Below are 26,391 nucleotides of genomic sequence, written 5' to 3'. Positions count from 1 at the left end.
ACTTGGAAACCAGATCTGAAACTGATCCAGCAAAACATCTAATCTGGTGACAGGCAAAAAAAAAAGGCCTACAGTCGCAACATGTTTACGGCCCACTCAGATCTTTGCCTGGAAAAGCTGCTCTTCCCAAGAGGCTGCTTGTCTAGTGAACACTTTTTGTGTCTTTGTCAGTTGGCAAAGAAAATCTTGATGGACTGTTATGCCCAAGGGACAGTTTCACATTGTTTCGCTCTGGTCTCTCTAAACCAAGACCTGATAAACTATTTTGTACTTCCTTTATTAAGCTTTTCATATGCAAAACAATTGATTAAACGCTGGCTCTGTCTTTAGGCGCCTCCCCTGTGCTGACCCAGTTCTTCCGAGCCAGGTTGGCATGGGGGAGGGGGGTGATTCCCCGCCAACATTGCGCGCAGTGTCATTTGACCCCGCCTGTCCCCGTTGCAGATACGCCACTGTGCAGAACGGGTGCCAGAAGTGGCATTCAGAGCCCTCTCTGTGATACACACAGAGTCCCGTCCCCCCCCACACATCTAGGCTGGCCTGGGCCGCTGGGCTCGATTATTAGCATTAAACCTAATACCTAAGTTTGGGGAAGCAGTGTAGGTAACCCTGTTAAGCACTGTTAAACCCCACTGATTTTCATGCGAGGAACTGAAGCGCGATCCTTTACCTGGGAGTAAGCTCAGCAATAGGGCTTGCTTCTGAGTAAACCCTCCTAGGGTCGTGATTCACCCGTTGAAAGAGTTGCACGGTTGCTTCAAAACAAAGCCACCGACTACCACCAAGCTTACTCCCAAGTAATACACGCCTTGGAGCCAACCGTTTTTTCTGAACTGAAACCTCAGTATTCAGGTTAAATTGCCGTGTTGGCACTTTGTGATAAATAAGTGGGTTTTGGGTTGCAATTTGGGCACTCGGCCTCGAAAAGGTTCGCCATCACTGTAATAGACGGAGGTACGTTAGTCCACACAAATAGATAAAAAGTCTTGGCCAAAAAAAGATTCAGCAACAATCACAACACAGCACTGTGAGTGTATTTTATGAGATTCAGTCTATAGACTTGGTTTGTTCTCACTCTTTAGAGTCCAAGAAGAAATCCGAGGCGCCAAAGGTGATTTAGAAGTCCATCTGTACACATCTGAAAAAAAGAGAAAGCCTTCCCACACGTTACAAAGGGTGAGAAAAGCTACCTGTTTTTAGGAAATCCATGAATGTCATGTGCAGAACCCGCTAGATTGGCATAGTTATGGCTTATGTTGTTCATTGGGGTGATGGGGGAAGCATTGCAGATGACTAATTCATGTAGAACCGGTGGTGGTGGTGGTGGTGGTCGTGGTGGTGGGGAGGATGAATTCTCTGTGAATGAGATAGTCGTATCAGGAGGAAAGATCTAAATTTCATAGGTCCTGTGAACCCTTTTGGGAGACAGTCAATCTGTATGAACAGCGTTCCACCTGAAGGGCAGTGGAAGGCCCCTGGCTCAGTCTTTGAAATCTCCTGTTAAAAGGCCAGGGAGAACCACTGCCCATCATAGTAGACCACGGACCTAGATGGACCATGGGTCTGACTAGTTATAAGGCAGTGTATAAAATATATTCATGTTCAATCCAACAGCAGTGCCTGCTAGGCAGTTTTAATCCATCTCCTGACTTAAAGAAGTTATGCAGTGGGAAGTATCTATCACGTGGCGCTTATCCCTAGAGGTTTGGTTTCAGGATTAAATTTAGCAATGAGGATTCAGAAACAGCTGTTTAAAGAAAGAAGAGAATCATAGGGACATGTATACTCACAATTTTTTAAAGAAAGGGAACATCACATGCAAAAGCTTATACGCTAGTGCTGTATGAGAAGATCTGGAGGGCTTTATGATAAAAGTGAATGTAAAAATCCGCCTCCTGTAAATAATTTTTTAGACAATTGCCCTGCATTATGTAAACATTTATTGTGAATGTTTTAAAAATGTAACTGTACTACCGCAGCTTTCCTAATTTATCCCATTCTTTGAGATGAGATAAGGGAAGAACTGCAGATGATTAATTAATGCAGAACCATTGGGGGAATGAATAGATCCCTCTCAACAAATGGATCCCTCTCAATGAATGGATCCCTCTCAACTGGCTGGTTAAGTGATTTTAAGAGAGTTGTCATGTACCACAGCGAGAGTCCTCAATAGAGAACCCCTGCAGCACACCCAGATTGCCTGAATAGAAACATGAGCGCTCAGGAAATGGCATCGTTGCCCCATGCCAGAAGTAAGGGGAGACAACAGTGGTCATGGAGCCCTTGAAGGGTACCCGGGGCAGAGCAGCTACAAAGAAACTTGTGAAGGCAGCAGGGAGTTTAAGTTTGGCTCGGCACCTTCACTTCGTTTGGGGCAGGTGTCACCGATGATCCCCATCGCCTGGGTGTTCCGACACCCAGATTGACTCGAGGAGATTCAGGGAGATGGTTCACTCACTGATAAGGTATGCAGTGAGGGTAGCATTCAGCCCAGCCTTTTAAAAACACCACTGGATTCAACACTCACATACAGACTGGACCCATGAAGAGGCACGGTGGGGGCACTCTTCCATCCAGAAAGCTCTCATATGCTGGCCCTGTAGTGATGGACCCTCCTACAGAGGCCCCATTAGACTCCACACAAGCTTTGGCCCCATTAGACTCCACACAAGCTTTGATTGTCTCTCAAATACAGGGTGTGTGACCCCATCAGTATTTCCTTTTCTCTGTCTTTTTCCCTGAATGCCACGAAAGAGCGATTACCAACCTGGCAGTGGACGATCTTTGCGGAGGAACCAACGCAAGCGCCAGCACGCTTACCAAACACGCTCCACCATAGAACCCCCTTCCCAAGGCGCAAAGAGAAATTCACACACCCAGGAAGATTCTGAAAGCTCCTCTGAGGTTAGTCGTTGGATAGTTTTATTTCCGATACCGTCTCTGCTCAAGACTACGGTGGGGTATTTTTATTGATTGGCTTGCCAAATTGTTTAAATATCAGAATCCTTTTTTTCTGGTTTCATATGTGGTTTTAAGTTATCAACAATTATTCAATTGCCAAGCCATTATCAAGTATACCCCAACAGAATGTGAAGATGGTGACAGTAGCTGAAGTCTTCCAACTTGCAGACACAAATTTATTTATTTATTATTAGTTTTATATACCGCCCTCCCCCTGAGGGCTCAGGGTGTTTCACAACAGGTTAAAACAAACATTAAAACATAATTTAATATAAATTATATAAAAACAGAACCCATTAAAAATGTGGATGGCGTCTGACTACTCCCCTCCCCCCTTTGTGCCCACGGGAGGCCAGATGACATGGTAGATTTTTTTTTTAACCAGGCTGGCCAAACGCCTGGCGGAACAGGTCTGTCTTGCAGGCCCTGCGGGAACTCTATAAGTCCCGCAGGGCCCTGATCTCCCTAGGGAGCCTGTTCCACCAGGTAGGGGCCAGGGCTGAAAAGGCCCCTGCCCTCGGCCCAGGAGCCAACCCCTGGATCATTTTTGGGCCAGGGATCACGAGTAGGTCCTCCTCCGAGGAGCGGAGGGGCCTACCGGGGCAATATGGGGAGAGGTGGTCCCTCAGGTATGCAGGTCCGAGACCGTGAACGGCTTTGAAGGTCAAAACCAACACTTTAAACATAATCCGGAACTCAATCGGCAGCCAATGCAGATGGTATAGGATCGGTGTAACTCGATCCCTGCTCGAACTGCCAGTAAGCAGCCTGGCTGCTGCATTCTGAATGAGTTTTAATTTCCGGATCATGGCCAAAGGCAAGCCCGCATAGAGCGAGTTGCAGTTGTCTAACCTGGAGGTGACCGTTGCATGGATCACCGTTGCTAGATCAGAACGGGAGATGGAAGATGAGAACTTGTATTTAGTGGTTGAGCTACCCGGTGTCCTTGGTGGAAAATTCAAATTGTGTGACAAGCCTCGGTCCTTACATTAACAATAAAGAAACATAACCATTGACAACAGGGCTGTATTGCAAAAATTACCACAACACAATACAGATGATATGCTTTCAATGCTGTACATCAATATAGAAACATTTAGGGGGTAGCAATTTCGTATCATGGAGTTTGTGCCCATATGTGAAGATCTGAGGGGGTGGGTATTGGGGGTACATGTGAAGACTAGGATTGGAATTTTCCACGCTCCATGTATATTCATCCCTTGATAGAGAGGTTAAATATTGACATGTCATCATCTGTTATGAACGTCCTACTCAATGGTTCTTGCGATCTTATCTGTGAAAACGTTGCAAGCTTTCTGAAGCATTACCTGGCTAAGCGCAATTATTCTCCACAAAATAGTCATGGTTAATTTAGCTCTCTTTGTATTCTGTATACAGCAGACCTGGGCATTATACGGCCTGGGGGCCACATCCGGCCCGCCGGATGACCGTGACTGGCCCCCCTGCCTTTCTGGGGAGCGAGGTGCCTTTGAAAGCCCCGCAGAAGCCGGTTGCCTTGGCTGCCTGCTTCTGTGGGGCTTTCAAAAGCCTCGCCCCCCTGCCTTTTGGCCCGGCCCTCCACAATATTTTCTGTTTCTTATACGGCCCCATGGAAAAAATAATTGCCCACCCCTGGTATACAGGGTCTGTACGTAGATATTTAATGCATATTTTAATGTATTTTAATGAGTTCAGTTAATAGATAAATGTTACCTTTTTGTTTTTAACATTGTAATATGGTAATTTATAATGCCAATAAAGGCTTCTGTCTTCGTGGATTGGAATGTGTGCTGCCGGACCCTGAGTGCTCTAAGACGTTTAATGAACGCTTGACTGTTCGAGCAGGAAGTCCCATCTGTGCTTTATGCTGAGTCTGTGATGGAAAACACTGTTAAGTCACAGCTGACTTACGGTGGCCTTGTAGGGTTTTCAAGATGAGAGTCTTTTATAGGTGGTTTGCTTGTGCTCCATGGCATGGAGTGGTAAGCTGCAGGACTACAGCCAAAGTTCTGCTCACGACCTGAGGTCTATCCCAACAGAAGTCTGGTAGCCAACTCAAGGTTGACTCAGCCTTGCATCTTTCTGTGGTTTGTAAAATGAGTACCCAGTTGGCTGGAGGTAAAGTACCGACTGGGGAAGGGAATGGCAAACCACCCTGTAAAAACATAGTCTGCCCAGTAAAAATAAGAACATAAGAAAGAGCCTGCTGGATCAGACCAGAGTCCATCTAGTCCAGCACTCTGCTACTCGCAGTGGCCCACCAGATACCTTTGGGAGCTCACATACAGGATGTGAAAGCAGTGGCCTTCTTCTGCTGCTGCTGCTGCTGCTGCTCCTGAGCACCTGGTCTGCTAAGTCATTTGCAATCTGAGATCAAGGAGGATCAAGATTGGTAGCCATAGATCGACTTCTGCATAAATCTGTCCAAGCTCCTTTTAAAACTATCCAGGTTAGTGGCCATCACCACCTCCTGTGGCAGCATATTCCAAACACCAGTCACGCGTTGTGTGAAGAAGTGTTTCCTTTTCTTAGTCCTAATTCTTCCCCCCAGCATTTTCAATGTATGCCCCCTGGTTCTAGTATTGTGAGAAAGAGAGAAAAATTTCTCTCTGTCAACATTTTCTACCCCATGCATAATTTTGTGGACTTCAATCATATCCCCCCTCAGACGTCTTCTCTTCAAACTAAAGAGTCCCAAACGCTGCAGCCTCTCCTCATAAGTAAGGTGCTTCAGTCTCTCAATCACCCTCTTTGCCCTTCTCTTCCCTTTTTCTATCTCTTCAATATCCTTTTTGAGATGTGGCGACCAGAACTGAACACAGTACTCCAAGTGCGGTCGCACCACTGCTTTATATAAGGGCATGACAATCCTTGCAGTTTTATTATCAACTCCTTCCCTAATGATCCCCAGCATAGAGTTTGCCTTTTTCACAGCTGCCATGCATTGAGTTGACATTCCCATGGAACTATCAACTAAGACGCCCAAATCCCTTTCCAGGTCTGTGACTGATAGCACTGACCCCTGTACATCATGATGTGATGACATTTTAATGATCCAGACCTTGCACAGCAGACTACCTTTACCTTTTTAACAAGAAGTAGCCGGCTAGTTGTTGACATTGTCTTTTTGACCTGTACAATTTTGGAAATGAGCTGTGATACTTTTCAGCAGGAAATATTTAGCGCTGGCAAGAGAACTATTTTTGTGCTGGGATTAAAAGCGGCAGCAGCAAAATGGGCCAGGCTTACTCTTTTCCCTCCTCTTTCACTCAGGAAGACGATACCGGCGGCACAAGCGATGCCTCTGTGGACGACAACGTGGCTGCGTGGCAAAGTGAAAGCAGTTCCAGGTAGTCTCACTGTCTTTACAGCAGCGCGGACAACTTGAACATACGTTCAAGGCGGCTTCCTTTTTCTGATATGAAGAAGGGCTACATTGTGTTCACACACACCGTGCTGCCTTAAGCAGAGTCAGGTCTGCCGAGGTCAGTCTTGTCTGCTCTGGCTGACGGGGGCATCAGGGGTCTCAGGAACCTCTCTCTCAAATCACAAATGCAATTTTAAAAGGGGGATGACCATGACAAAAAAGGCATGCACCTGAGCCGCATGCCACGGCGCCCCGCCCACCTCCCGGGTTCCCTGCAGGCCGGCTTCTTCCCTCCCTCCGAGCCGACTACTGCAGTTATGGGGATTGCTGTAGGTCAAATCTGGTGTCATGTGGCTTATACCCTAGATTGCCTGTGTCAGGGTTCTGCAACCTGCGATTCTCCAGGGGCTGATGGGATTTGTAGTCCATGAACATCTGGAGAGCCACAGGTTGCAGACCCCTGGCCTATGTGAATGCAAACCCAATGGTGGAGAGAACTGCCAGCACATAGAGAACACAGAACGCCACAGAGAGCCTCGTTAGATTTCCTGTCTGAGTACAGTCAGTGTTGTGAAATCCTAGTAGAAGTAAAGTTGGCCATTACGTGTAGTTTGGCAGCTGAAACAGTGCTTTGGGTTTTTAAACTTACTAAAAAGGGATCGTGACACATCTTAAAACTGGTTTATTGTGGCAGAAAGGACCATTTCATCAGGTGCAGAATGGATTCTGTTTTGCATCAGTTCGTGCTGAAAAATGAATCTGTTCCTCTTAAGGTGCCAGAAGAGTCCTTTCTGCTTCTGCTGCAGTAAGAGCAGCACAGTGGTCCCTCTGCAGTTTACGTGGATTTCATTTGGGTACCTTTCTTGCTAAATCAGCTCCTCAAAGTAAGCTTTTTGTGCCAGCAAGGTTAGGACCCTTCCCCCCATTTCACGATGTTCCTCAATGACTTTTAATGTGTCGTCTTCAGTGATTCATCTAGCGAATACTCCGACTGGACTGCCGATGCCGGTATTAACCTCCAGCCTCCAAAGAGACAAACCCGGCAAGCTGCTCGCAAAATCTGTAGCAGCTCTGAAGACGAGAATGCAAAAGATGCGAAAGGGCAAGAAGAAAAACGCAAGAAATCCAAACAGGCGCGGAAAAAGGTTAGTCTCCTCCTCTTTCTCCGTCCCTGTCTTTCCTGATTCGATCAAACAGGGCCATTTTTCTTGGATGAACACATGTGTAAATCAACTGCTCTTGTACCTAAACTCAGACGCATTTATTTACTTTTTGAAAAATCATTTCTAATGTCACCTTTCCACCCAAATAGAGCCCCCAAGGCAGCAAACACCGAAACATTTCAGCATTCAATTTTTTTAAAAAAATAAAGCTTATCTACAATAATTTTTAGAAGCGTGTCAATACACATAACATATTTTTCGTTTTAAGAAACCCGGCGGGCTGCTGTCAATGGATGGAGAGCCAACAGAGGAATGGTTTGCTCCCCACTGGATCTTGGATACCATCCCACGACGTTCCCCCTTTGTCCCACAAATGGGAGATGAGGTAGCTATTGCCGTCGCTTGTGTGGCCGGCTTTAGTCGGCTTTGTTTTGGTCATTCGCCCTGTTGCAGGTTGGGGCTGCAGATTTATGCGGCCAAAAAGGCAGTATAAGTATTAATTTCAGCGGAGGCTTCCTGGCGGCGGGGAGACTTTGGGGCATTTTTATCCTCCCTGTGCCGCTGGGAAGTCTGTGTGGAAGCGGCTCCAATGTCTTGGATGGGGTTGTCAATCAGGTGTTGTGTGTCATTCTGCATCACCTCAAAAAGTTTTCTGGGGAATCACTTAGAACAGTGGTGGCGAACCTTTGGCACTCCAGATTTATGGACTACAATTCCCATCAGCCCCTGCCAGCATGGCCAATTGGCCGTACTGGCAGGGGCTGATGGGAATTGTAGTCCATGACATCTGGAGTGCCAAAGGTTCGCCACCATGGACTTAGAGGAAGAGAGAAGAGTTTGGATTTATATCCCCCCCTTTCTCTCCTGTAGGAGATTCAAAGGGGCTTACAGTCTCCTTGCCCTTCCCCCTCACAGGATGGGGTGGTATATTAAATCGAAATAAATAAATAAATAAATACATAAATACATAAATAAATAAATACTAAATAAATAAATAAACAAATAAATAAATAAAATTGTTTTGTAGCCTGCATACTGCAGTTTTTATGACTATTGCTGTTTTATTGCCACTGCTTTTAACTTCCAGTTGTGCTGTTGATGTGGGCTCCATCAACGATTTTGTAGCTGACTTTTAATTCATAGGTTCTAAAAATCACTATCTGCTTTTCATTTGTTAGCTGCCTCTAGAAAGGGGGCCCATCTGTCTCCTAAGCACAATAAACCTTTAATGGCATATTATTAATACATAAAAAGAAAATAAATAGGTTAAAAACGTAAACTGTATATTACATGAATAAGTTAAGATTGCTTGTTGACAACCAATTTGAGAAACCTTGCAGTCTGTTCTAGGATTGCTCTGAAATTGTTGTTTCGTAAGTACACAGACTTTTGCTGGTCAGTCCAATTGTCTGTGCCAATTAGGTAGGGCAGTAGTCATGACATTCTTGCCTCTGTCTAAAGGGGACAGGGATGCAAAAGATGGTCCACAGATTCTTCACAGTGCACAATCTTTTTGTGATGTGGTATTTTTTGGCCTCTTCCCTGTCTTAAAGAGGAGGGCAGGATGTTACATAAGAACATAAGAACTAGCCTGCTGGATCAGACCAGAGTCCATCTAGTCCAGCACTCTGCTACTCACAGTGGCCCACCAGGTGCCTTTGGGAGATCACGTGCAGGATGTGAAAGCAATGGCCTGCGGCTGTTGCTCCCGAGCACCTGGTCTGTTAAGGTATTTGCAATCTGAGATCAAAGAGGATCAAGATTGGTACCCATAGATGGACTTCTCCTCCATAAATCTGTCCAAGCCCCTTTTAAAGCTATCCAGGTTAGTGGCCATCACCACCTCCTGTGGCAGCATATTCCAAACACCAATCACACGTTGCGTGAAGAAGTGTTTCCTTTTATTAGTCTCCCCAGCATTTCCTTTTATTCTTCCCCCCAGCATTTTCAATGAATGCCCCCTGGTTCTAGTATTGTGAGAAAGAGAGAAAAATTTCTCTCTGTCAACATTTTCTACCCCATGCATAATTTTATAGACTTCAATCATATCCCCCCTCAGCCGTCTCCTCTCCAAACTAAAGAGTCCCAAACGCTGCAGCCTCTCCTCATAAGGAAGGTGCTCCAAGGTGTTACATCTGGATAAAGGAAGGTGTTACATCTGAATAAAGAAAAGGCCCCGCGAAGTTTGCGATCAGAAAGGACAAGCAGATATTCAGCCATGCCCAAGGAGCCATATGGGATACCAAGGAAAAGAGGGGAGCAAAATTTACTGGCCTGGGCAAGGAGGTTTGAACTCATACAATCTGGCCCTGATGTTTTTAAGAATTTAAGTTGGTGATAGCATGGCCAATATGTGTAATGATAGATCAAGAACAGGAAGCTTTGCTTCAATGTAGAGCATAGGTGTCAAACTTGCAACCCTCCAGATGTTATGGACTACAGTTCCCATCATCCCCTGCCAGCATCATGCTGGCAGGGGATGATGGGAACTGTAGCCCATAACATCTGGAGGGCCGTGAGTTTGACACCTGTGATGTAGAGTCTCCTAAGTAAATAAATGGAATTGGGGTGAATGGTTGGGTGCAAACATTCTCCTATTCATTTCCTGAAATACACCTCCACTGTGCCGGGTATGTCAGGTTGACCCCCCCTCCCCCAAATGCACAATTTTCATGCACTTTCTGGAGCTGCCACACTAATTTAAAAGGGGTGTGTGTGTTTTATTTTCAGAATTTGACATTTTAAACATTTAAAATTTTTCAAAGGTGTGTGCTGCCGTTACTGTACAAATAACAACGTAATTAATTTCCTTTGTTTAAGATCATCTATTTTAGACAAGGGCATGAAGCTTACGTGCGTGCAGTACGGAAGGCAAAAAATTATGCTATTAACTTGCAAAAGCAGCCGTGGAATAAAATGGAACTCAGGGTAAGCTATCTTTCCAGAATTGTGTTTTGTATTCAGTCACTGGTTGTAACATTGAAACGTATATAATGATTGTTCCTCCTGGGCTTTGCCTGTCCTATTTCTTGGTTTGTGAAAAGCACCAGGGGACTTCCTTTCCTTACGGGTTGGCACTGCCTCTAAAATTTATTTTGGGTTTTGGTGCAGCCTTCCTATTTGGTTGCACGTTTATGTTCTTCCACAAGCGAAGGGTAAACTGGTCCAAAGCGCCCTTTCCTAAGCTCTGTAGGTAAAGCAAAGAGCGGGGGATTTGGTGGGTGGGTGTTGTTTCAAGTGGCACCTTTGCCCGAAACGAGACCGTGTCCCTACTCTGTTGTTCATAACCTCACTCACTTGGCTTGCTCTTTCGTGGAAAGTATAAGGGTGGAAGGGCACGGAGGTAGATGTAAGCTGTGCTCTGCACAGTTTTGAAAATGGGCCAGTGAGTAAAGTCGTGAGTTGAAGGAAGCAAATAAAAGTACATTCATGTTCTTTTTTAAACTGGTAACTTGATTATGTTTTTATCCTGCTGTTCCTCTAAGAAGCCCAAAGCTTGTCCCCTCCATGCTCCTAACAAGTCTGTGAAGCAGGTTGGGCTGAGAGGGAGAGTGACTGGCCGGGGTTCCCCGTCCCCCTCCAGCCAGCCAGGATTTGATGGCTGATTTCGCCAGTCAAAGTGTTAGCTATGCTACAGACCATAACGTTCATGTAGCTGTTGTGGTGGCATGCTATGACCCAGCCTTCATTAGTAAGCCAAAGCCCTTGTTGGACGTCTCTGTCCTCAGCATAGAGACTCCTTTGAACTGTGTTCAGAGCAGGTGGTGGCAGAGACTGGTAGGTGACCTTGGAAGCAGACAGTGTTTACTTGCCATTTTCAGCAAGTGGCATTAGGGCAGTGATGGCGAACCTATGGCACGGGTGCCAGAGGTGGCACTCGGAGCCCTCTCTGTGGGCACGCGCACACAGAGTTCGTCATGTGGGGGGCGGAAAATCACACACACCCCACACACACACACATCTAGGCTGGCCTGGGTCACTGAACACGATGTGTGCACACCGCGGTGAGCAGGGAGGTCTCGGCTGGTGGGCCTGGTGCCTGTGCTCCAGGTGGCTGCTGTCCCGGGGGGGGGGGGGGCATGCAGAGGAGGCAGAGATGCTAGAGAGGCACAGAGTGGTGCACGCGGGACTTGCTGGAGGCTAGAGCAGGCTGGCCCCTGCTCGAGCGGGTGGGGCGGAGGAAGAGGGAGCCAACCAGTTTTTTTCTAAACAAAAACCTCATCATTCAGGTTAAATTGCCGGGTTGGCACTTTGTGATAAATAAGTGGGGTTTGGGTTGCAATTTGGGCACTCGGTCTCAAAAAGGTTCGCCATCACTGCATTAGGGTTATTCGAGAATTCCCAGTTGCTTAGTGCAGCTGGGCCAAATTAGGGTGTGGGAGGGAATTCTGAAATCCTTGCTGCAGACAGACAAAATGAATGCTTCTTCTATCCATTCTGTTTTACTTCATATTCTGACTTCACTCTGGTGAAGCAGTCCTGTTCTATTTGTTTAGAGGTTATTTTTATATATTTGTATTTATGCATGAAAGGAGAATCATATTTATCATTTTCCCCTCCTTTTCCTTTTTGCAATTTAAAAAACTGCTACACGATGCCTCCTGCTGTTTGTTGGAAAGGAACAAGAATTTGTGAAAATTGTGGGAATTAAGTATGAAGTTGGACCACCAACCCTTTGCTGCTTGAAACTTGCCTTTCTTGATCCGATCTCAGGCAAAATGACTGGTGAATCATTTTCCATTAAGTAAGTGACTCCAGGAACTCTCTAATTAAACTGTACGGGGGGGCGGGGGGGCACATTATTACAGCCGATTTGCTTCTCCTCTGTGACATTCAGATCAAGATGTGTGTGATGTGATGGCCCAACAGCCCGCGTTCCCGGGGCAGCCGGTTAATTGGCAGAGAAATTCTGAACGTTATGACCTCTTGTCACATGATCTTTTCCTAAATGTTGTTATGGTTGAGACCAAAGGCAGGGGGAATATGGGCCTTTGGCAGGTTTACCAGATTGTGTCTAGTTTTAAGTTAAGGCCTAAATCCTATCTCCTAATTGAAAGGTCTTAATAGCTCCTTTTTCAATGCTGCGTGTAACGTTCCTATAATGAACTTAACAGTGCTAATTTGCAGCCTCTGAGATTAGATCCTAGGTTAGTGTTCCAAATTCATTAGAAGAAGAAGAAGAGTTTGGATTTATATCCCACCTTTCTCTCCTTTAAGGAGACTCAAGGTAGCCTTTCCCTTCCACTCCCCACAACAGACACTTTGTGAGGTAGGTGGGGTTGAGAGAGTTCAGAGAGAACTGTGACTAGCCCAAGGTCACCCAGCAAGAATGTAGGCATGCGGAAACACATCTGGTTCACCAGCTAAGCCTCTGCCACTCAGGTGGAGAAGTGGGGAATCAAACCCGGTTCTCCAGATTAGAATCCACCTGCTCTTAACCACTGCACCACTACTATTGATGATAATTTCTCCATCTTTCCTGGAGACGTGCATCTGGGTTTGTACCACCTCCTTCTGAAGTTACTTCATGTGTGTTGCACAGGTACCACGATATGCCCGATGTTATTGATTTCCTTGTGTTGCATCAATTTTACAATGAAGCCAAAGAAAGGAACTGGCAGATTGGTAAGTGATGATTTGCTGTTGAGTATCTCCCAATTCGTGTTAGTGCACCACCATTTAAAGATTTGTGCAGAAAAGAAGTGGGCGCAATCTGCTTTTCTTTTCTTGATGCTTTCATCTGCACACACCCCTTGACTTGCTTCATTTTCTCCATTACAGATGATAGATTTCGCAGCATAATAGATGATGCATGGTGGTTTGGAACGGTGGAGAGCCAGCAGCCATTCCAGCAGGAATATCCTGATAGTTCTTTCCAGTGCTACAGCGTTCAGTAAGGGTTAATATAAGCAAGGCCGCGTGACCACTTTTGCCTTTAAGAAAAGATATATCTGCTGCACAATAAGCTGGATTTTGCAAGCCGTCTCCATGTGTGAATTAAGCAAACCCACATGACTCTTGATTTGCCTCTGGATTTGGACCACCTGCTCAAGGGGGCGGGGGGTGGGGGAGCATGATGCTGTTCAGCAGAAGTATTTCTATCCGGGCTCTCCATCAAATGATTGACAGGGTATCTTTTGTAAAAAAAAAACCTCCCCCCCCCCCACACACACACTGCATTACAATCGGAATAATAACACAATTATAGCAGAGAACTAATAATAGCACTACTGTATCAAAAATGATATCTACAACACTGACGTTAGCAACTCTGAACCTGACTTGCCAGGGGTGAGTGACCTAGACGTTCTAATGCACAGGTGTCAAACTCGCGGCCCTCCAGATGTTATGGACTACAGTTCCCACCATCCCCTGCCAGCATCATGCTGGCAGGGGATGATGGGAACTGTGGTCCATAACATCTGGAGGGCCGCATTTTGACACCTATGTTCTAATGAATAAATAAAAGTCTGCCCTTCTTAGGTGTCATCCCCAGAGCTCTAGGATTTTCCCAAGCTGGAGTTTGTAGCCATAGGTAGAGGCAAAACCGGGACTTGACTGTTCAACAGTTGTGTCTTTGAGCCGCTGATCTATTTATATTTTTAATGCATTTTGTATTAACAGCTGGGACAACAACGAAAGGGAAAAAATGAGCCCCTGGGATATGGAGCCGATTCCAGAAGGAAGTAAATATGCTTTCTCTCTCCCCCCCCCCTCCCGTTTTGTGTATCAATATTTTCTACTTCAGTTCAATAGCAGCAGCCTGGTTATAAATATGGATTCTTTCCCCCTCCACCCTCATTGTCTGCAGCTGCTTATCCGGAGGAGGTTGGAGCTGGAGTCCCTGTAACCTCGGACGAGCTGGCATCTCTGCTGTACAAGCCCCAGGAAGGTGAATGGGGGGCCCATTCTCGAGACGAGGAATGCGTGCGGGTCCTTCGAGGCATCGATCAGCTCTTGTCCCTAGGTATGGTGGTGGCCAATGAACTCCAATAAGTTTAGTGTCCCTATCAAACTTCTGTTGTTGATGGTTAAGTAAATGTAAATAGGTTAAAAAATGATGTCTCTTTCTTGAATACATAGTAAAATCTGAAGAATACTTTCAGTAAGCCCCACTGAACAGGCCTCAGTTTGATCCTGAATAGATCTACCTAGAATTTCAAGCTTATTTGCTATACAAAAAGCAAAACTATGTAAATAGTGAGTATCCATGATCTTGTTTGTTAAATCTGTAATTGTCTCCATCCTACCATATCATCTAAACCATTTATCTAAACCCCAATCTGTTGAGTCTGTGGGCACCTTTAGAATTCTTATGTGGGGTGGAAGGTGCAATCACGAAACGGCTGCCACAGCAGGTAGAGCCAACCAGAAAATGGCTACTGCAGGAGGTGGAGCTAACCGCAAAATATCAAGCAGTAACGATTATGTATAACTCTAATAGCAACACTTCTCCATTTTAGGTAAAAGCTCTGTTTATCAGAACGCCAGTACAAAGTCAGTCAGTGCCTTTTATTAGCATAAAACAAATATAAAATAATAAAATATCGTTCATCAACAATGAACAAAGTAAGTACAGCAAAAAAAGATAATTGTTTCATTTGATTGTCTTCTGTTTCAGATATTTCTAACCCCTTTGCTGTCCCGGTGGACCTTAGTGCCTATCCTCTGTATTGCACTGTCGTTGCTTACCCGACTGACCTCACCACAATTAGGAGAAGACTTGAAAACAGATTTTACAGGTCAGATATTTAGTTGCGTGTGTCCTTTTCTTTCTGCCTTTCTTGGTGAGACTCAGGAAGGACCGCACAATATTAACCAGTTTAATTGGACTGCATCATACATTCACTAAATAGTGAAGGAGTATTGATTAGTTCTGTCCACTGCAGGTTTGAGGCCTCTAGCTTGCCTTTTTAGAAACTGTTTCCCACTAGTGCAGGGGTCTTTAAATTATGGCCCTCCAGATGTTCAGGAACTACAATTCCCATCAGCCCTGCTACTTGGCCATGCTGGCAGAGGCTGATGGGAATTGTAGTTCCTGAACATCTGGAGGGCCATAGTTTGAAGACCTCTGCACTAGCTGAATTAAATCCCTCCTATCTGTGATATTGGGGCCCTGGCCTGAATAGCCCCAGGCTGGTCAGATCTTGTTGGATCCCAGAAGCTAAGCAGGGTTGGCCCTGGTGAGTATTTAGATGGGAGACCTCCATAGAATATTAGGGTTGGGACACAGAGGCAGGCATTGGCAAACCACCTCTGAATGTCTGTTGCCTTGGAAACCCCACCAGGGGTCGCCGTAAGTCAGCTGTGACTTGATGGCAAAAAACAAGCACGTTATGACATTGGCAGAAATTTCATGTTTGATTCAACTGTAATAACTTCATTATAGCCTCTCATTAAACGGCTGCAACAAGCCACGATTTGAGGCTTTCAGCCTCCCCACAAGTTTCAAATGATCCTTCTCTCTCCCCCCCCCCCCACCATTTCACTACAAAAGAGAGGAGTAAACAGGCCTCTATGGAGGTTTTAAAAGCAGGATGTTAAAACATCTGATTGGCCAAGGGAGGTTTTGTGTCACATTGTGGTATCTTAGCAATATCAGTAAAAATGTACATATTTATATAGAATTAAGACAGGCAGAGCTAAGGACTCAGTCGTACGGCACGTCTTTCGCATTTGAGTGAGCTCAGTTTTCATTGCCTGGCGTGATCCCTTCAGAGGATCTCTGGCAGCAGCGGGTGAGAGTGGCTTTTCTTTTCTGGAGGCCCTCGAGCTCATCATTGCCTTTACAACTTCATGTTTCACTTAGCAAAGCAAACCAATCCTGGGTTTTTGGTCACCTGTCAGTTTCACCAGGAGTTACTTTTCAAAGCTATTCTGTTCTGAGTTGTCTCTTCTAATGTCTGGTGTATATTGTCCTAGCAGCGGTAAGCAAACTTCATGCTGTAAGTTGTCGTTTCCTAGGATTCTGTGTACAGTTAAGTAAACAAAAGACTTACTCTAGCGCAGCAGTTCTCAACCTGGGGTTGCAACCCTTTTGGGGGTCGAACGACCCTCTCACAGGGGTCGCCTAAGACTCTGCATCAGTGTTCTCCATCTGTAAAAAGGATAACTGTTAGGGTTGGGGGTCACCACAACATGAGGAACTGTATTGAAGGGCCGTGGCGTTAGGAAGGTTGAGAACCACTGCTCTAGTGGGACTTCAACTTCCAATAGGTCAGAAGTAGTAGTTATTTTTTTCAAAATTAACATTTTAATCTATGCGTTGAAAATTTACTGTATAATTCCAGCAACTCCCAGCTTCTCAGTTCTAGAACAAGTTCAGGAGTCCCTTGTCTTCTCTTCATTTTGCTTTCACAGAAACGTATACATTCATAGCTTTGAAATGTCCCTGTTCTGTTCACTGTCAAGTATAAATGTGAGAATTACATATAGGCCATTCTTGGTTTGAACATATACATTTGTTAAGAATATAAGCAATTCCTTCTTCTGAATATGCTCTTTTCTGTCTCAGGAGAATATCGGCGTTAATGTGGGAGGTACGATACATTGAACATAATGCCAGGACATTCAATGAGCCCGACAGTCCTATAGTTAAAGCAGCCAAAATCGTTACCGATGTCTTACTTCGCTACATTGGGTAAGCAGCTTCTTTACATGCTGAGATTCCCACAGTTTTGAGATAATTTTCTCAAAACTCCTCTGTTCAATGAAGCTTTTCATGAAATGGTACAGTTGTGTGTGGTGTGGTGGTTAAGAGCAGGTGCCCTCTAATCTGGAGAACTGGGTGTGATTCCCCGGTCTGCCTCTTGAGCTGTGGAGGCTTATCCGGTGAACCAGATTATCTTATGGACTCCAACACATGCCAACTGGGTGACCTTATAAAACCTAATCTTGCTGAAATCTATAAACCTTATAAAACCTGATCTTGCTGGAATCTAACTTTAAGCAGCAGTGGTGTAGTGGTTAAGAGCAGGTACACTCTAATTTGGAGAACTGGGTTTGATTCCCTGCTCTGCCACTTGAGCTATGGAAGCTTATCTGGGGAACTAGATTAGCTGTGCACTCCAACACATGCCAGTTAGGTGACCTTGGACTAGTTACAGTTCTAAGGAGCTCTCTCAGCCCCACCCACCTCACAGGGTGTTTGTTATGAGGAGGGAAGGGAAAGGAGATTGTAAGCCCCTTTGAGTCTCCTTAAAGGAGAGAAAGGAGGGATATAAATCCAAACTTTTCTTGTTATATGTATAAACACGCATGGTGCATGCATACTTCATGCTGCTAGGTAATTTTCTCTACCCCCATGTTGTCTTTCACCTTCTTCCTATTCAGTGGACCAAAAATGGATCATTGGGAACATTGCCATGTGCATCCAGGGATAGGGTGCAGTAATGGGAACATCCCCATTAATCCAGCCACCTGAGTGCCAGCGTGGTGTAGTGGTTAACAACAGGTGGCCTCCATCTCACCTCTGTAGAAACGGGTTTGATTCCCCACTCCTCCGCATGAGTGGCGGACTCTTTTCTGATGAATCAGATTTGTTTCCCCGCTCTTCCACATGATCTTGGGCTAGGCACAGTTCTTTGAAACTCTCAGCCCCACCTACCTCCCAAAGAGGAAGGGAAAAGGAGTTTGTAAGCTGCCAGGGTATAAATCCAAACTCTCCTTCTTCTGATGCGACTTTTTGATCACATGTCAAGTTGCTTGGCACCCTGCCACAAGACTGCAGAGGCCGTGGCACACCAGTGAGATATGAATGTGCTCTTCTTTTGTAAGCCACCGAAGCCAGCATGATGACGATGTTGTGATCTCTGTGGCACTTGGTTGTCTGTTGACTCTAGCACTGGTACCTTTGGGAGACCTGACTATATTTTCTGCCATTTTTGTTTTTCAGGGATCAGGGTTGCACAGATATCCTGGACATCTATAACAAAGTGAAGGCAGAAGATCTGAGCAGCTCAGATGAGGAGGAAGAGGTCAGAGTCTAAAGACTGAACTCTGGGGAACCATCAGGCTGTTGGTTACGCAGGACACCAGTGGGCAGATTGACATCTAATTTCTGAGTCTATAGTTCCAATGGGCTTGGGGAGAATCAGCGAGGTCTAGAGTCTTGCTTTTTCTAAAGTTTCATATCTCAGGAAGCCATATTCTGTTACTTTTTTTGTATTGTGCACTATATTCTTGTACATTAGGGACAGCTGTGTCTATACAAATAACTTTGCGAGTGGCTTCATTTTTGGCGGCTCGTGGTAAAAATCATGTTGTAACATAGGTAGCAAATCAATGGGGGACAACTCGCTGTTTATGTCTTTTGTTGCAAAAAAACCCACTAATTAAGATGATGATGTTTCTGCACCAGTTTTTATTCATCAGCCACTTTTACCGTAGACCGGCTCTGCTTTAAAATCTGTGCAGGAAAAGCCAAATTCTGTCCATTTATTTCCCTTATTTATACTTTGCCTTTCTCCCCAGTGGGAACCAAAGTGGCTTATTTTATTCTCCTCTCTTCCTTTATATCATAACAAACTTGTGAGGTAGGTCAGGCTGAGATTTTGTGACTGGTCAAGGTCACCTGAGATGCTTCCAGAGTAGAATAGGAATTAAAACCTGGGTTTTCCCAGATCTTTGTCTGACGCTGTAACCACTGCAGCCCAGTGGCTTTCATGTGAAATGCATAGCTGCGTCAGAACCAGCTATGCAACATCTGGAATTACCCTTTTGATTGCCAAGGTCTTAGTAGATGGAAGCCAAGAATCTCAGCCTTAATGTCGAGGGTTTGAAAACCTCTTTACGTGTTGCTTTTTGAAAAGGCACTCCTCAGAAATACGCAACACCTTAATGTGTTAGACCGCAGATGGCTGTAATGCACTGCGTGCATCATTGTGCATCTCAGAAAGCTGCACACTGCTTCAAGGTGTGTCAGTGGATCCCAGCTCGCTTCCATTTCCCTTGTGGGATGATAACCGCACGAGCCTTTCAAAAAAGCTGTGTGTTAATGGCTCTTTGTATCCATTTACCTACCTGCCTATTTCCCAGCTAGTCCCTTCCTCTTTTCTCCTCTCTGAATGAAAGCTGATTGTCGGATGAATGAACTGATTGTTGGTTGGCTAGGATACGTCAGCCAGCTCCACATCATGCATAATGCAGAGCTTAGCAGAATAGGCCAGAGTTAATGCAAGAGCGTAATGGTTGCCTTTTGATGATAGCACCCCCCCCCCCCAAAAAAAAAAAAAAAGTGTTTGCCTTGGCTGTTAATAGCGGGCAGGCACTATCATATTTTTTTTCATTAGTAAGTAGGATAAGGCAGTTAGTTTAAGAAACTCCCACTTTTATCAACTGAATTAGAGGAAATATTTTTGTTTTGTTTTGCTGGTTTTGTGTATGTGAGCTTTTGTGGCTCAGCTCAGGGTCTAGATCTCAGTGAATGTACTGGAAGGTTTGAGTTAATTTGTCGAAGTGCCGAGATTACCCTTTACTCTAAACAGCAAAGCTGTTGAATCCTTTCCTCCTCTGATGTCCAGAACAAAGAGTGAGGGGTTTGGGGGGTCCTGATATGTGATCAGTTGCTGCCTTTTATTTATTTATACTTGATTTGATTTGATTTCGAACCTGCCCTTTCCCGACCAAGGTCAGGCTCAGGATGGCTAACAGCCAGAAATGATATGATTGTTTTTGTTAAATAACCATCAAGCGTAGTTAAAACACAGTTAGCAATTAAAATCCTAATCCTAGCAGATGGTGCTGAGATGGAAAATCCCTCTTATCCTATGGGTCAGGGCTCTGCAACCTGCGGCTCTCCAGATGTTCATGGACTACAAATCCCATCAGTCGTGCTGGCAGGGGCTGATGGGAATTGTCGTCCATGAACATCTGGAGAGCCGCAGGTTGCAGACCCCTGCATGGGTGAACAGCAGGGAACACAGCAAAAGAGCAGGGGGCGTGAACCAGCCAATTGATGTATAGCCAGCACTGGCCTCAGCCATAAACCTGGTGGAACGTCTTCATCTGACAGGCCGCGCGGGGTTGAACCAAGTCCCACTCAACAAAGAGTTCCACCAGGCAAAAAATAAAAAGCCCTGGTTCTGATCAAGAACAGCCAGATACAGTTTGGGCCACATATCACTGGCAGGTTAGTTACAGTCGAGTGTAGCCCTTTTTTGGCGGCTCTCTTGGGAGAGCCAGTCCCGCATATCCACAAAGGGGATTCTCGTCGCCACTTCTTTCTCTTCATCCCAGCAGTTTGGTGCAATTTAGAAAACTTGTTTTGATCCTGGCACCTTTGGTTAATTGGATTAAGTAAATGCACCCACAGTTTCACCCACAAATGTTATGGTCTTCACTGGCATCTAGCATGAACACCAACTCCCCGTACAATGTCTATTACAAGAATATCTGGTTACAGAAAGGTCTGTTGCAATGTAGTCCTAAGCAACGTTGCAGCTTTTTTAGCCCAGGGACCCAGGAAAACTGCTTAGAATGGCACCGCTGGAGACCTGGAACAGTTTCTTACAACTGTGCCTTATCCTGACTCCAGCAATTAGTCTGTCTAACCATATTCAGTGTTGACCATTGTACAGGTAAGATCAAAATGGAAGTGGCATGTTTTATGTTGTATCCTTTTTCCGCAGTTGAAGCAGCCATTTCTATATTATAAAGAAAAGAACCAAATTTACAGTAAAGCACAAATACTGTAAATTAATGATAATGGTAAAGTCTCACCCAATCCTGTGATTACAGATTTTTTTTGCTTTCTATGGTGTTCCTGTGCTTAACAACATGCACGATTTAGCTCTTTTGCATATAGTAATTAAGCTTTCCTTCAGGTGGCAGAAGTCTATGCTGAGTCAGATGGTCCAGGAACCTCCTCTGGGAAAAGAATGGTGAGTGGCTCCTCCTCCTCCTCCTCCTCCTCCTCCTCCTCCTCCTCCTCCTCCTCTTCTCCTTCTCCTCCTTTTCCTTCTCCTTCTTCTCCTTCTCCTCCTCCTCCTTCTTCTTCTCCTTCTCCTCCTTCTCCTTCTTCTCCTCCTTCTCCTTCTTCTCCTCCTCCTCCTCTTCCTCCTCTTTCATCTTCATCTTCATCAATGCCATCTTAGATAAAAGCTGTAACTACACAATTTTGGTCCTGAAAGGCCTTGAGTTAGATATGACTATTTTTGGACCTGTGGATTGCTTTCATTTTAGAGTAATTGTCACTGATGTCCTGTCCTGTACACGTGACGAAACTAAATTGCACTATTTGATGTTCGCTTTTAAATCTGACAGCATAATTAAGCTACAGCCACTTTAACTTTCTCTTAACACTGAAAGTCTATCTCAGAACTCGGAGATGACCTGACCATAGGGCTAGAGCCGTGGTTCCCAACTTTTTTTCACTCGCGGACCCCTTGGCAACCCATTTCCTTAAAATTGTACCCCCATATTAGCATTATGTACCCCTGGGCATGTGCTTACCCTAGGTTGGGAACCACTGGGCTCAAGCAACATGCCAGATCTGTGCTGAGCTGGGCAGACTATGTTGCTTGTATATGTGGGGCTTTCTTGCTGTTCCTTTTCTGTTTTAATTTTAATGAATGTAGTTGGGCTTTTCTTCCCAGGGGGAACACAAAGCACTTCCAGGAATGCCAGAACACAGTTTAAATAATTTCAGTCAAATACAGTTAAAATAAAACAGGGCAAAGAATGAATGAATGAATGAATGCACTAAGCTGTGTCCTGGTCCGGGTCTGACTCCACTGGGATTGGATCTCTGAAGGCCACTGGGAAAGAGCCAAGAGTCCTTTGGCTCTCGTCCTTCGAAGACTCAGTCCTGTGGCAATCCCCGGGCTTTAATCCCTGCAACAGGAAGGGAAATGGAAGCTCAGCCCTGATCGTAAGCAGCTGGCAGACCTGTTCCCAAAATTCCCACCCTCTAGTGGTACTGATACGTTCTTATTTGCCATTTGGCCCTTCAGCTAGATGGGGAGAATGAGCCTGCTAGACATCATCATCATCATTACGATTTATTTCTCAGGATGGATTACAATAACAAACCTGACAAAATCCAAGCTCTAAAACTCTCACCCTAACTTCCCCCAAAGGTGGGTGGAGTGTTCGGGACACCTTGATCCCAGTAGGGGGCATCAGCCAAACGCCCAAACAAAGAGGCTGGTCTTCACCAGGTGCCGAAACTCTGAAGAGTAGGCGCCTGGCAGGCCTCCAGTGGGAAGGCCACCCACAGTGTTGAGAAGCCCCTTTGGGCTGCCTCCCCCCCACCCTCCCATGGTCATCTTTGCTAACTGTGCTTCCATCCTGGAGAGTCCTCAGATCCTGCACCTGGTCCTCCTGGGGTAAAGTCACCCTTTCCAGCACCGCGTGTCCCTCAATTCCCAGGAGCTTGACACACAGAGCACCTCCGGCTTATCAGGATTCAACTTCAGTTTATTGACCCTCACCAAATCCATGGCAGCCACCAGGCTGTGATCCAGCACACAGGCCCCCTCACCTGATGCAGATGCAACTTAGAGGAACAGCTGGATGTCATCCGCATATTGTCGCCAATATGCGGATGACATCCAGCTGTTCCTCTAAGTTGCATCTGATGACCTCCCATAGCTGCTTTATATAGATATTAAATAACATGGGAGCCCTGGGGAACTCCACCAGAGAGCTCCGAGGGACCCGAGCACCAGCCCCCCATTTCCACTTCCTGGAGCCTGCCAGTGAGGTAGGACGAGAACCACTGCATCACAGTGGATCCCAGTCTCAACCCTCACAACCACACCAGAAAGATACGACTGTTGACAGTATCACAGACTGTCAATCAAAGGCAGAAAGATCGAGAAGTACCAGCAGGGACAGCTTGCCCCGCCCCTCCCTCTGGCATGCAACTCTTCCTCCACCCACCATAACCATGGGCAGTGTTTTGAAAGTTGCTCTTATGATTTGATCTTCTTCCTCACGAGTGCAGCCATCACATAATTGCTCGCTCAGGGCAGAGTGCTGAAACTAAGCTGGGGGGCGGATGCCATTTTTGGGATTCCAAGATCGTTAATCCCTCGCCTGATATATGGAAGAAGACGTTTAAAAAAAACTAGAACTGTGACGTTTCTCTCGATTCAAACCTCCAGGTAAGACGCCAGATAAAAAGGCAACCCAGCAAAGCGTGCGCCCGATGCCTGGAAGGAACGTTACCAAGCAGCTTCAGTTAAGCCCTGATCTCTGAACGTGAAGACTCCTGAGCCATTTAGACAGCAACCTGTTGGATCTCTCTTTTCCTATCCCCGTAGGGAATTTTAAAATTATTATTGTTCAGTAGGGGGAGTCGTAAAGCTGCATATGCAACTGAAACCGGGGTGTGGGGCTGGCATGGGGCTGCCTATTGAGCACTAGCCGCAGGGGTGTCGAACTCATTTGTTATGAACACCGGATATGACATAAACGTGACTTGGTAGAGCTGGGCCTGTGGGGGTGGGGGTGGTTGCCCCAGCTGGCTTCAGAATGGAACGGGGGGGGGAGGGTGCCTGGGTCATTGTGACTCAACAGTAGGATTGGGGGTGGCTGCCTTGAGGGAGACTTGTCAGCTCCCCGAGCCAGCCCCTGAGGCAACCCCCCTGAGCACCGCTGTTGTGGCCAGATCGGGGCCGAGGCTGGGGGGGTCACCTCAGCAGCTGGTTTGCAGGGGACCTGATAAGCCCCCTCAAGGGGTCAGATCAGACCCCCAGGCTCCATGTTTGACTCTCCTGTGCTAGAGGCTGTGTCACAACTACCCCCCTCAACTCATTCACACACCCCTTTCCACACATTTCTCGGAATCTGATATTTCGCTAGGTTTTTTCCCCACTTACGTCCAGTCCTGTTTTTGCGCTGTAAAGACACCTGACTCTTGGGAGGGGGAAGATTCTCATGTTCTGAATCCTGCCCAAATTTATACATTCTGTGTCTGAGGAGGTTGCAGAATAACCTTGGCCCTGTCCGGACTCAGTCTGAAACAGGATTGAAAGGTGTCGTTTGCTATCTCCGTCTTGCCAGTTGGCGCACTAAAATCACCTTTGCCAACTTAAAATCAAACCATACACGCGTGTGTGCCATCAGATTACTTCTGACATATGGCGGTCCTATGAATTAATGACCTCCAAAATGTGAGCTTCCTTAAAATCCCTAACTACAAGGGATGGTCCACACCAGGGGCCTCTCAAACCTACGCTGACCCGAGGGGTCAAAATGTGGCCCCCACAAGAGGCGGTATCCGACCCATCCAGGCATGAAGCCGGAGAATGACCTCCATTCATATGCAGTGGGGGCTTGAGGGAGTAGGGAGGAACCCGGCCCTAGCGGCTATTGATTGCAATTAGCGTATGATGGCATCCCCCCCAAATCTCCACATGAATTTCCTTTCTGACCCAGAGTTTGGAAACCATTACATGTAGCCAGCAATGCCTGCTCAGCCCCCCTTCCCTCTGCAAGCTACTCCATGTGTTGCTCTCTCAGGCTTTTCTGTTCCGCCCTGCACTCCCATTGGCATCAGCCAGGCTGGCGAATCGCTTCGCTGGCTGCTAGGAGGAAAAGAACCCAGGAAGATACCTGATTCTGGGTTAGATGGAATGCTTCATTGGGAAAGTTCTGCTTTTTTTTTTTTACAGGGTAAGGTATTCCACAGCCTCCCCAACGATATTTGGAGCCCACCCTGTACTTGACATACTTTGGTCACTGTTCTAAAAATAGACCATGACAGAAAGGCTGAAAGGTGAAATCAAACATTTTACAATCATTTGTGCATAGGAATTTGTTCATATTTTTTTTTAGTCCGGCCCTCCAAGTGTCTGAGTGAACTGGCCCCCTGTTTAAAAAGTTTGGGGACCCCTGGTCCACACCATCAAAAAGTGGCTCGTTTTGCATATGATTCAGTCCTTGCATGCGATATTGTGTGGAAAACAGGACCAGATGCATGGTGATTTCCACAATGTGTGCTAGCCTGCACCCTGAATGCAGTGTATTTCTAGCAGACTTACTCTTCCTTCAAGAAGTTCACTTCCTCACCAGAAATCTTGTCCTGCTGAAAGCTTATGCCAAACATCAAGTCATCCACAGGAGATCTTTGAAAGAGTGGGAATTTGAAATTGGGTCTTCCTGACCTTACTCCATTACTCTAGCCACAGTAGCTCCCACAGACACCAAAGTATAAGGTCAACGTACAGTCAAATGGTAGTTTCTTGCAACGTGCAAACATGTGGAGAAACATGTCCAATGTGTCTCCATCAGTGACCTTCTCCACAGCCTCCTTTTTGCGTTGCTTTCTCTTTGTGTGTTTGTAGAACATTAAGTTTATCCACTGGTAGTGGAATATGGTTTTGTAAGCAATGAACTTTGGAAAACTATTACTTAGGGTACACGCAATGTTTGTTTAACCAATGCCATTTGTGGGATTACTCACTGAACGTACATTCATTGATGTTTTTAGGATTACCGAGATATTGTAGATACTCCAATGGACTTCAGCACTGTGAAAGAAACTTTGGAAGCAGGAAATTACAGGAACCCCCTCGAATTCTACAAGGATGTTCGTTTGATATTCTGCAATTCCAAAGCGTACACTCCTAATAAGAAGTCACGGGTAAGATGCAGTATTTGATGGTGACTAGGAACCCCTGAGCTGACATGGGCAGATAAAGAAATTATAGGTGGATATGACAGTATTAAATTTTCCTTTCAGTAAAAATTAGGCCATATTAAAGCCTTTTATGTTTCTCAGTAAATTCCTTTATTCTAATAAAATGTGGAAAAATACATTTGTATATTCAGACTTGTAACATACACCTCTTGTCCCTCTTCCTCAACTAAGCTACTGGCTTAGTCTACCTCCAAGCCCTCTTCTCCGTCTCAAACTGCATGCTGAATGGTGTGCCTCCCTCCTCCAGGATCTTT

General features: G+C 45.7%; 1 protein-coding gene across 1 annotated transcript in view; it reads left to right on the top strand.

The window, feature by feature from the left end:
* Positions 1-26,044, top strand: part of BRWD3 (bromodomain and WD repeat domain containing 3) — a 44,363-nt gene extending 18,319 nt beyond the window's left edge. Inside the window, exons 9-25 of the mRNA XM_048514129.1 lie at positions 1,083-1,176; positions 2,755-2,904; positions 6,235-6,311; positions 7,296-7,473; positions 7,760-7,876; positions 10,312-10,419; positions 12,111-12,235; positions 13,034-13,116; positions 13,273-13,384; positions 14,116-14,177; positions 14,303-14,458; positions 15,113-15,233; positions 17,006-17,131; positions 18,386-18,467; positions 21,315-21,371; positions 23,598-23,751; positions 25,928-26,044. Coding sequence (XP_048370086.1) covers positions 1,083-1,176; positions 2,755-2,904; positions 6,235-6,311; positions 7,296-7,473; positions 7,760-7,876; positions 10,312-10,419; positions 12,111-12,235; positions 13,034-13,116; positions 13,273-13,384; positions 14,116-14,177; positions 14,303-14,458; positions 15,113-15,233; positions 17,006-17,131; positions 18,386-18,467; positions 21,315-21,371; positions 23,598-23,678 — 1,729 coding nt within the window. The 3' untranslated portion in view covers positions 23,679-23,751; positions 25,928-26,044. The remainder of the gene's footprint in view (positions 1-1,082; positions 1,177-2,754; positions 2,905-6,234; positions 6,312-7,295; positions 7,474-7,759; positions 7,877-10,311; positions 10,420-12,110; positions 12,236-13,033; positions 13,117-13,272; positions 13,385-14,115; positions 14,178-14,302; positions 14,459-15,112; positions 15,234-17,005; positions 17,132-18,385; positions 18,468-21,314; positions 21,372-23,597; positions 23,752-25,927) is intronic.
* The last annotated feature ends 347 nt before the right edge of the window (positions 26,045-26,391 follow it).

This window comes from Sphaerodactylus townsendi, linkage group LG13, assembly GCF_021028975.2.
Source record: "Sphaerodactylus townsendi isolate TG3544 linkage group LG13, MPM_Stown_v2.3, whole genome shotgun sequence".
In the NCBI taxonomy this organism is placed as follows: Eukaryota; Metazoa; Chordata; class Lepidosauria; order Squamata; family Sphaerodactylidae; genus Sphaerodactylus; species Sphaerodactylus townsendi.
Note: the sequence above shows the minus strand (reverse complement) of the source record. Positions and strands in the feature narration are given on the sequence as shown.